Raw genomic sequence first — 11,861 nt, 5'->3', positions numbered from 1 at the left:
TTGAGTCCTCGCATGCAACCACGGCGTTTCTCCGTGCTTGCTCTTCACTGCAGAACAACAAATATACACGGAACCAGAACTGCACTGCTTGAAAGCAATGGTGCGAATGGCCTGTGCACTGCCAACTTCAGCCACACATAAATCTGCTAAAGGGCACGGATAGAAATAAATACAAATATAAAGTGGCTGCTTGGAATCAAGATCAATCAGGGTAACCCTTAAGATAACTCGAGGTACGGATTAAGATTGCTGGGGAGACTATCCTCAGCTCGCAGCTGCAGGGAGGGCTATGAAATGCAGGTGTCGCTTCTAGTACGAGAGTGAGAAGACTGACTGGTGTTCCCAAATGTAAATAGTACGGAGCTGCCCATCGGCGCGAAGCACATTTTGCGATCTGTAGTTCTTTATTTATTTTCTTCATTATTTTCTCCCCTATACAGTGAAAAAAGGAGCCAAGAGAACAGCCGTCCAAGCACGGCTTGAGTTGTCTTTTGCCCCACTTATCAGGCACTAGCAGCAGCGAGAACAGCACAAAAAATAAAAAAAACAGCAATGTTCTATGACGCAGCTAGCACAGTCAGTATAAATCAAAACATACAGCTGTAAAAATGAATCCGTAGCAAGTGGCACAAACATTCAACTTCTCAATATTTTGAGAATCGGTGCCGTGTGATGTAGCTTATTAGCTACATCACACGGCACCGATTGAGTGCATATCACATGGTACACAACATAACAGAGTAAAGTTCAGCGGATGAACATGGCAATGATATCAGATAGTTCCAGTTTAGAAATGTTGATGCCTTGATTTATATAGTCATTTAACACACTTGGTAACAGATCATACAACTTTTGTCGACCGTAATTAGACCGGCAGGTAGGCATTATCCAAAATGGGACAGACCTGGTGGTGTATACTGAGTCGGCTAAGCATAGTCTGGCAATGTCGCTCAGGGTATTTCATCAGCTCTTTTAACTAATGTAATCTGGTAATAACCTTAACCTATATAGCTCACTAACTCTAAGTATATTCAACTGTTTAAAAAGCTGAGAGGTAGATTGCAGGTATAGTACGTTAGCAATAACGCGTAGAAGTTTCTTTTGTGTTACTAGTAACTTGTTTAGGTAACCATCTGTGGTAATCTCTATAGTTCTGTAGTAAGATATTTTGTTGGAAACTACTGCGCTCTGAGAAAATGATGTACGATCTACTGCAAGATAACGTCCCGTGTTGTGTCGCAGCGAAAAAAGTGCGACCTCTGAACAAGAAAATATAAGGAGCGTCCACTTAAACCACCATGCAGCAGTGCTGATTGTTTCCTTGATGTCGGCTGTAGCGTTCACTGCAGTCAAGATCCAACGCGGATCAACGCCGGGTTTAATACATGGATCGACTCAACTTTCAAAATTATTTTCTCACATCAAAAATTTAACTGGCAGAAATAAATGCAATTAAATGATACTTCGTGTGCAACGTAATTTTTGTCATATTTTTACTCGGACTCCGTCGGTAGGCAATTTATACTTGAATATGCCTCAAAATTGAGTCATTATCACGGTAAGCTAAAACTCTCTAATGTCATTGAATGGTAGTGTGCAACTTAGTATCTATCATATTTTACTTGGAACATTTCACTACGCAGTTGACGGCGGAGTGCGCCTCAAAAAGCTAATGTTCTCAGAATGAAATTGTTTTGTGGATACAGCCTAGAGAAATAGCTGCACTTTACTAGCAGGAAAACCAAATTTGGCAAAAAAATTAATTCATTTTCTCTATCTTTTCAGCGGTTTATATTTAAATAAAAATTGGACAAATTTACTTCAATTTGCTACATATGAAATAGCGTTGTGGTTTATTTGTGCGAAAAAATTTAATATTTATGCAACAAAAAGTTGAGTTCTTTCAATTTGCTATGTGGATAGGTTTCGCTGCCCCTACCAAATTTAAGATCGCGGCCATGGGCCGAAGAACTTTCTTTCTCCAAGACCAGGTTAGTATAACGTTCGTCATAATGACAATAATGCGTGATTTTATTTTTAATTATCGAATATAATCGAGCGCATAGTCTGAATCAGATGCATTCCAAAATTTTACAACAAACTTCAGATATTGTTTTCTTATGTTGAACATTTCCTCGTGCAACAGCTTTTCGGTATTTGACCATTGGCATTTTTTTCATTGCTCGAAGAGTCATTCATAAGTGTATTCAGAATGAACTTTCGCATATGATACAGCAAGCAATTTTGATTTTCACATTGCAATCGCGCTTGGACCTAAGGAGAGAGAGTGTTTGAAAGTTTCATAATACTAGCAATTGAATCATTTACTGAAACGTAACGTCAACATCCCACCTTCGCTTTCACAGAGACGCTGGCCTCGGTGACACCAGTGAAGAAGCATCTAGAGGAAATGGTGATTTCGACTGACAGCCCGGTGTCTCAGCCTGGTGCGTAGAATTCCTCGATAGACTTTATTTGCGCTTTGTCCGAAAGTGTTCCAGCATTATGTAGAGCTTACATACACGATTATCACGTTTCGGGCATTTATCATAGCAAGACTCGCAAGCTATATTTTCGTTTGGACAAAAACAACGACTGCATAAATAACGGGCCAGGCAAAATTTAATGAGGCACGTCTTGCTTAGTTAACGGGGCTCCCACATTTGCTGATGATATCATTGGTCTCTTTTGCATAAGGAATTCATCTCCGTCACTTGATGCATCTATTGGTGTGCGAACCGATAAAGCGATAAAGTTCATGTGGTCACCCCCCCCCCCCCCCCCCCCTAGCGGAATTGTGTATAACCATATAAAGGAGGCTATGGTATAACCTACCCCTGAACACTTTCTCGGCTCGGCGATTGTCTTTAATTCGACTAGAATCCACTTTTTATCCTCCTTGAAAAACTCGTCTCCTCTTGCGTTCTTTGCCCCAACGTCCGATTCAAGTTACTCTGTCCTCAGCTCGACTGCAGTGCTGTCGCTGATTCGTAGGCACCTTCAATTTCTGTACTCCATTCGCTGCACTGTGCAGCTTCGAGACCGCAAGAAGCAGAGGTTCCAGCTAGAGTGGCGGAAACGTTCAGCCCTGCACAACAGGCAGGACGCTTCGAAGAACACCTTCAGGTCCTGAAACGTCTCCTGCTGCAGCTGTTCAGCATGCGGCCCCCCGAACGTGACTTCGACCACCCGGAGGAGGTGGAGGAGCCGGCTTACATGCCTGTCTTCTGGGTCAGCAAGTGGCTGGACTTCAGAGAGAAGTACGGGATAGGTTACCAGCTCTGTGACAGCAGCATAGGCATCCTCTTCAACGACAACACGCGCCTCATCATGCTGAACAACGATGTGTAAGTTTTCCCTTTATTCTCCCCGAAGTGCAAGCACTCGCTTACAAGGCGCAAGAAAGAAAGAGCGGAAAGGCAGCATCACTTGTAATCGACAAAGGAGAGAACGCCAGTCTCTTAGTATCATAACTGCGATGACTTAGTAACCCGCTGCAACTAATAGTAATATTTTGTTTCCTAAGCAGTAAAGCCAATCAAGTCGCGTCATAAACAATTTTATCATATTCTCACGTCTTTTCTGAGGCGAAGAACTTACTGTACCTCTTCGGAATATAACGGCATTTTTTATCTATTGGGAATATTTTAACGCAAAATGCATTATATGTTCCGCCTGCTAAGAGGTATGCAGCTATGTTTCATCTACTGAACGTGGCCTCCGCGATCGGCCGATCGCGGAGGCCACGTACTGAATATCACATCTGAATCATCTGAATATCATCTACTGAAGGGCACAGGGGCTTCCCTGGTTTGCTAGCATCATCACAATCATCGTCGTTGTCAACTTCTTCACGTCTATTATTATAAGCTTGGTTACTAGCACAGTACTGCGAACGCCTCTTCAATATCTCCAATTGGCACCTGTCATCAGCCAGCTATTGTTGCTTTATCCCTACAAGCTTCCTAATCTCACTAAACCATAAAATCAAACCAGACAAAACCTTAAATTTTTTTTAGGCTCAATACACGCCATGATCAGAAGGTGCCATGGGACTTGGTATGTGTTCATGACGTGGCTCGAGCCTGAATTTTTAAGGTTTTTTTCTGTTTTCTTCTCTGCCACCGTTTCGCTGTTTAGTTTTGAGAGGGTGCCACGTTTCATACGTCAGCCTTCAAGACATCCCTTAACGACTCACGATTGTGGCTCCTCTGTCCCATAATTTCTGGTCACGCGCCTTGCCTCTCCTCGCTACTGTTCATTGTATGTATATATATATATATATATATATATATATATATATATATATATATATATATATATATATATATATATATATATATATATATTCCGTCTGGTTAAATTTGTTCTTTATATTTGACGGCAATGTGTCCTGATCTTCGGCTTGTGTCCTCGTCTCAAATTTCGAATTACGCACAGTAACGTAGGCGCCAAATTTATTTTCCCTAATTTTTATTGTCTTACTTCACCTTAGTGGCTCGAGCCTGTAGTTACGTTTTATGGGTACAAATATAGAATGGCGAACAAAAGTGCTATGCACAAGCGCTGCCGATGACGGAACTCTGGAAACCTTTATTGAAACGTCATCTAGCGACAGCGACACATGCATGTCAATAAAATGGTTTGGTTTGCTTTGGTTTGTGGGATTTAACGTCTCAAAGCAACTCAGGATATGAGAGACGCCGTAGTGGAGGACTCCGGAAATTTCGACCACCAGGGGTTCTTTAACGTGCACTGACATCGCATAGCACACGGGCGCCTTACTTCTCACATCCATTGAAAAGCGGCCGCCGAGGCCGGGATTCGATCCCCCATCCTTGGGAACAGTAGTCGAGCGCCGTAACTACTGTGCCACTCCGGCGAGGCGATAAAATGGGACACCGCCACGATTGCCGCCCTCCATCCCAGATAACTGTCGCTAGACGGCGTTGCAATACAGTTTTCCAATACAGTAACCTAGGTTTTAACCTGTCATACAGATTAGGTGGAAAGGCGGTAGAGCAGCGCCTCCCCGGTTTAATGTATGCAGACGATATTGTGCTGCTAGCTGAGAGTCTGGAAGAATTGCAAACTCTAGTCAAGTATTGCGGAGACGAAGGGGACACTCTAGGCTTCAGTTTTAGCGCAGTTAAGTCGGGTCTGATGATTTTCAACGGCTCAACTGATCAGGGTCTTAGAATACAAGGCCATGAAATACCTAGAGTAGCAGAATATAAATATCTGGGGGTATGGGTAAACGAAGGATTGGCATACATTGGAAAGCATGAGCAATCATTTAAGGCCAAAGGGCGAAGGAATGCCGGGATAATGAAGCATAAGGCATTGTGGGGATACAATAGGTATGAGGTTTTGAGGGGTATTTGGAAAGGAATTATGGTGCCCGGACTTACTTTCGGAAATGCGGTTTTGTGCCTAAAATCAGAGGTACAGTCGACATTAGAAACAAAGCAGAGATCCGTTGGACGATTAGCAATAGGTGCCCACGGCAAAACTACAAATGAGGCGATACAGGGAGATATGGGCTGGGCATCTTTCGAAGTACGGGAAGCTCAGAGTAAAATATTATATGAGGAACGCCTGAGGAAATTGGACAGTAACAGATGGGCAGCTAAAGTATTTAAATACCTGTACCTAAAAAGCATTGACTCACAATGAAGGAAAAGAACTAGGAAACTAACTAGTAAGTATGCTAGTCACAAGGACGGAGAAATAAAGAGCATTAAGCAACAGGTGAAAAACACAAGGTAAACATTTGATAAATTCGATGGAAAAGAAACAGAGTGTGGAATTATACCGAAAGTGGAAAATGCAGATCAGGAAGGAAGATTTCTTTGATAACTCAAGAGGCAGTGCCCTACTTTTTGAAGCTAGATCAGGGTGCCTTAGAACACGCAGCTACAAAAAGAAATTTAACAATGGAGATGACGCATGTGCTGTATGTAGAAACTCCAGTGAAACAATTGACCATATTATACTCGAATGTAATGGTATCCATCCGAAAGTTGGTGCAGGCGCAATCACTGTTCCTGAAGCTCTGGGGTTTAGAGAAAACAGTGGCCGGGTGAATAAACCGGCGGTGGAAACTAGCAAAAAACGACTGGAAGATTGGTGGCTTAAAAGCAGAGAAGTCGCATAATGTTAGTAATGTAGGAACAAAATTTAATAAATAGAATGATGGTTTAGTTAGCCATTCTAAATCAATAATTAAGATATAGGGAGAAAAATGAGCATGAAAGCTACTGCTACCACCCCGTTTCAAAGGGGACGCTCCTATATTCCATCCATCCATCCATCCTGAGCTCCGCCACCTGCTGTGTGTCGTATACCATTTTTCCTAACGGCTCTACATTCGTACATATAATTACTAAGAGCCTGCAATGAATGCCTTCATTATGTCGAGATTGTACCATTCTGAGACTATGGGATGTTGCTTTTCGTTTATTCATTCTTTAGAGCCACCGTTCTTTTCCTCTAGTCTAGGTCCTTATTCGTTGTACTGGTTTCACCACCAAAGTTACTCAGCAAGGCAATCTCATCGGCAGATGAGATATTACTGTGGTATTTATTCCCTGGAAACTTTTATCGCCAGCTCTTCTCAATCAAATTTTCCAAGTAACTTTTAAACTCATGGCACTTGAAAAATTGTTTCATCCTTTCTGTCACCGATATTGATTAGAATTTCATCGTTTCTCTATTGACGACTATGTGGATATGCAGCCAGTGTAGGTATTTTTCAGCAGCTTTGCATTTTGTCATTCTATGCTCTGACTCAGCAGTTCTGGCATTGCCACTAATGTTTCGACGGGGTCAAGCGTTTGCGTGTAATTTATGAACGCTATCTAGAGGGATTTATTATATTCGGCGCAATTCATCCAGTGATCAGTCGTGTATTATTCATTGTCAATAGCCTTCAATAAAGACAGCGCGGTTCTTTCTTTGGACGAGGTCAAATGTCTACCTGATTAAATCACCAGTTACTTTATTATTTAAGGAGCAAGCAACTAATAAAGATGGGTTTGATGAGATGGAGGGATGACTGGGCGGTGAAACAAGCCAGTAAAAAGGAGTACTTTATACTGGTGATTATTCACAGTTTTGTACAAAAGTCAAGGCGACACTTAGCCGCGGTCGACCTAGCCGATCACCAAACAGAGCAACAAGGGAATCCGCGATCGAATTGGCGCCTCTCACACCAGCTCTAAAACAGTCGCTACGCCCAGCGCTCGGCAGCCCGAGAGCCCTATCGCGCAGAGTATCTCTAGACAGACACTCGGGCGCCGAGCTCATACACCACAGATAGAGGAAAGAGCGCGTCCCTTTCCACCCTTGAAAATAAAAACACAATAACAATAGCTTCCCCTTTATGCAGCACGACCAAAACCTGACCCCTCTCGCGGGTTTTATGACAGTAGGCCTACTCGCCCTATCCCCAACGGGCGATGGGACAGCGGTTGACGGCGTTAATGAGGGTCCGAGTAGAAATCAACAGAACGCTTCTTTCAGTAACAAAGTGAAAGGAAACACAGCAGGAGTCCGAACGAAGAGCGTGAGTTTTGGAGCTAGTGCTCTCCTTTTAGAAACCAAACAACGTGGTACGGCAACCACGGCAACCTGTTGAGAAATGCCCTTGAAACACAAGCACACACATATACAAGCGCCTTCTGCGAAAGTCAGGCATAGAAAATCGCACAGACAATCCAACAAAAGCTGAGACCGAGCAGAGCACGGAAAGTAAACTTATTGTCCTTTAGCTTTTCAAGCCAGTGATAACCCTTTATTTTATTAGGGTAAAGTAAGCGCTTTATTTCTTCAATTTTCTCCCGCTTGATGTCGTGAGGCTTGTAATGTGCAGGGTGGCGAATTTTTAGAGCACAATTACTCATCCGTTGAAGATGGCCTGCTATTGCCTAATCCTGACCCCCCCGTCTATTCTCATTCACTTCCCCCCATTTTGCATTACTTTAAAGTTTTCGTTCACTTTCTATTTTGTTATCGGCGGTGTGTCCAATTTCTGAGCACCTCAGCATTTGTTAACTCCTGTTTACTTTGGTTGCTTTAAAGAAATTTAATAAAGAAATCAGGTGAGCTGGTTGATACATTTTCACGCAAAACGCTGGACATGGAAGAAAAAAAAGCAGATACGGGAGCTTTTTTTTTTTTTTTTTTTACGATGTCCCTCATTTTGATATGATAATTTTTGTATCAGTATGTACCAACTGGCTCGGCTAATTTCATTCTTGGAGTTACTTTTTTTTTCTACGTTGGGGGCCCATTTCTTCTATGATCCTTTCGCAGCGCCCATCTCTGTCACGTTGTTCTATATCTCGTGTTCTGCGCTGTTAATTTTGTGTGCATCACCATAGCTTATATCACAGCTGCCCTATTTATTTAAGCCACAAAACTGCCTCATCCTATCAAGTCTGATTATTTTCCTATGCTCAGTTTTCTCTTCAGCTATACTCCCGCTCTTTCGAGCATGCTCATTTCTCTCCATAATATGCTTCCACTCGTTGGTTGCCCTAAATATTAACTATGTAGTATGGTCTGTTCGGCTCTATTACGGGGACTAAAGACGTTCAGGCTTTAGCACTTCCTGACATTGGGTTTCTCGCCAGAATTCTTGTCTATAGCTGATCTGCTCCCTACATCGCTTGTGGACGCTGTAATATTGATTACGCAATTATCGTTTACCGCTTGAACATCAATGGTGTCGTCCTTGGTTGAAACGGAACATGTATTATGCAGTAATATCTTGCATCGTTCAAGTTTCCGACTTGCCGACAAGTCTTTGATGAGCTTCTTTTTTACTAGCTTTCTTCATTCGCTCCAAATCTAGGCTTTTTAGAAATCAAACGATTATATCTGCAGCTCATATAACGGAGAATCTCCGCATTTTAAAAGACGCCAGGAAGCGCACAAATTATGCACTCAATTACGCTTTTATTCTCATCGTTGCCACACTGTCAAGTCCTATCCGGTTCTCCCGTTTCGGAGAGAAGTAATTTCGATATACTTCATTTCTTTTTGCGAACAACATTTGCGTGTTTACTAAAGCTTCGTCGGAGCAGGAAAAACGAACGGCCGTGTATTTCAGTAAAAGTTTCGCGGCAGAGAGGGCTGTTTTAGAAAGTTTTATTTCAAGGGCTTCTATTTCTTGCATGAAGTCTTGAAGAGTGACTTATGAAGGGCATTTTTTATATGACAGCTGCTTTCATCAGTATAGCTCTAAGAAAGTATTCTGGCAGGTTTTCTTAAGATAGAGCGTTGGACTTGTTTACAGCGCGTATTTTTTAACGCTTTTGACATAGCCGTAATTCCGGTTACTACATCGGGACCTACCAAGAGTATACAAGCAGAATTAATGCTGATCAATATGTTGGTGTAAAAGACATTTTTCAGGACATGACTATTTCTTTTCTAGTACTTGTATTAAAAACCAAAGTAGAATCTCATTGGTTTGTGCTACATTAATAAAAACTGGCCGAAAGTACGATACAACGAGTAGAAATGCCAAATGCTGTCGTGAAATTTCAGTTTTGTAAACAGTACAACGAGATGTGAATGTTAGGGCACTTCTCACTGTTTGCAATGCGCAATCAATTCATAATAGAAATATACCCCTGCCTTCTCGTCGCCTGCTTGTGTTGATTAAAAATTCAATGCGAAAAGCTCATCATGCGCTGATTTTTCTCATTTTGACATTCGTTATTATTATTATTATTATTATTATTATTATTATTATTATTATTATTATTATTATTATTATTATTATTATTATTATTATTATTATTATTATTATTATTATTATTATTATTATTATTATTATTATTATTATATTGTCACAATGGAATGAACTTGCCCATGCGTGAAAAAAACGCATTTTTTTTTTCGCCAGTGATAATGCAGGACATCAGATAATCGCTTATTCAAAGCATCGCTTAACGAAGGATATATGCCGAATTATATCCTAGAACGGACTCCATAAATGTAATTATGAGCCTGAGATGGGAAGCGAATGCCTTGTAGGCTTCTGTGTACAGCTTAACTCACACCTGAATCATTTAAGCGGCGAAATATTTTGACCCCTGTAATATTGTGGACTGTGGTGTATTTCTAAATGATCAAATTTCTATTCGATGTACTACTAATTATTCGCAGCTTTTCTTCCTGGGCTACTGGCGCACTGGAGCGTATGTGTATTTTAACCGCCAGATTTGGAATCGCACATTTTAGGGGGTTCTATGCCATGAGCCTAACCGGGGATAAACTGACTGCACCTGTCACGCTTTCGCGTGTGCTTTGCAGGAGTACGACGTATGTGGACGAGAATGGCACAGAGACCTACCACACACTGAACGAATACCCCTCGTCGCTTGAGAAGAAATCCACACTGCTTAAACACCTGAAGGACTACATGAAGGAAAATCTCTACCCGATGGGCAAGGACGTCAGTCCGCGGGAGTGTGACAACCTCGCCCGGCTTCCATACTTGGAGAAGTGCCTGCGAACCCACATGGCCATTTGCTTTTACCTGACTAACGGCACTGTGCAGGTAGCAGTGACGGCATTCGCTGTTCGCGTTAGCTTACACTGCTACAGTTTTGTTCAATAGGATTCCTGCCTTTCCGGAAAAGACTTCTAACGATTGCGCGCTGTTATGCAGTCTGGTGCTGTCCTCAATATGTAACTTTTCCAGACTGCATTTGAGGGATGAAAAGGATAGTGAATTAAAGAATGGTACGCATCAGTGCGCATTCCATTCCCACAAATTGCATTTTGGTACGATATTGCTGTACCGCAGCGGATTTCCGGCGCGAAACAATGAGGTTGAAGGGGAATTTCACGCTATTCTGCTTTAGATGGTTTGGTTTGTGGGGTTTAACGTCACAAAGCAACTCAGGCTATGAGAGACGCCGTAGTGGAGGACTCCGGTAATTTCGACCACCTGGGGTTCTTTAACGTGCACTGACATCGCACAGCACACGGGCGCCTTGCTTTTCGCCTCCATCGAAAAGCTGCCGCCGAGGCCGGGATTCGATCCCGCGTCCTTGGGAACAGTAGTCGAGCGCCGTAACCACTGCGCCACCCCGGCGGGGTGCTATTCTGCTTTAGACATGCTAAGAAGCCATGCAGTTATCGCGCTTATTTAAGAACTGGTATTGTTACCTTGGTGCACTGTTTCCAGGTAGATTGGTTGCATTAAGATGAAGTCCACCGCTTCCAAACTCACGTTCGCAACATCTGGTAGTCAAGAGACGTATATTTTCGTATTTAATAAATAATCATGGATACTTAAGAGATGGGTATCGCTTTTTATCTGGTGCTTTCTTTTGCGTGAGTGAGGCGTCCTAAATGTGCTGAAGGCAGTTGTGTTCTTTGAACATATATTGAGATTACTGTTCATATTGATACAAACTATATTTGACGACGAAGCGGAGACAATCAGGGGCTAGTTGGCGTAGACGACGAAGTTGGTTGCCTGGGACCGCGCTCAGACCGCTCCTCGGACCTCTCTCGGACTTCGGCAGTCCTCTAGGCTCAGGGCGTTACCTGGAAAAGATGGTGGTGTTCGCGGCGGGTGCCAAAGGATCGGATCTGAGAGCCTGGGATCAGTGGCCATGTCGAAATGGCTCGAGAGTTGCGGCTGCGTGATCCTCGTAGGGGTGGAAAGGGGCCCAACCTCAGGCGACTGTCCGCGTAGGCGGCGACTGAGTCGCTGGTGGACCGAAGTCAGATCCGTCGTGAAGCGTGTAAACATGGGAAAGCGTACCCAGCGCCCTCCACCAGACTGTAACTAGTATTGCGCCAAACGTCCAGGCAACGCCCTGAGCCTACAGGAC

General features: G+C 42.9%; 1 protein-coding gene across 1 annotated transcript in view; it reads left to right on the top strand.

Moving 5' to 3' along the window:
• Nucleotides 1-11,861, top strand: part of LOC146196337 (serine/threonine-protein kinase PLK1-like) — a 32,458-nt gene that overhangs the window by 20,222 nt on the left and 375 nt on the right. The window contains exons 7-9 of the mRNA XM_084596962.1: nt 2,367-2,413; nt 2,995-3,347; nt 10,327-10,573. Coding sequence (XP_084453088.1) covers nt 2,367-2,413; nt 2,995-3,347; nt 10,327-10,573 — 647 coding nt within the window. The remainder of the gene's footprint in view (nt 1-2,366; nt 2,414-2,994; nt 3,348-10,326; nt 10,574-11,861) is intronic.

This window comes from Amblyomma maculatum, chromosome 3 (assembly GCF_055883805.1).
Source record: "Amblyomma maculatum isolate TAMU_Amacu chromosome 3, ASM5588380v1, whole genome shotgun sequence".
Classification (NCBI taxonomy): domain Eukaryota; kingdom Metazoa; phylum Arthropoda; class Arachnida; order Ixodida; family Ixodidae; genus Amblyomma; species Amblyomma maculatum.
Note: the sequence above shows the minus strand (reverse complement) of the source record. Positions and strands in the feature narration are given on the sequence as shown.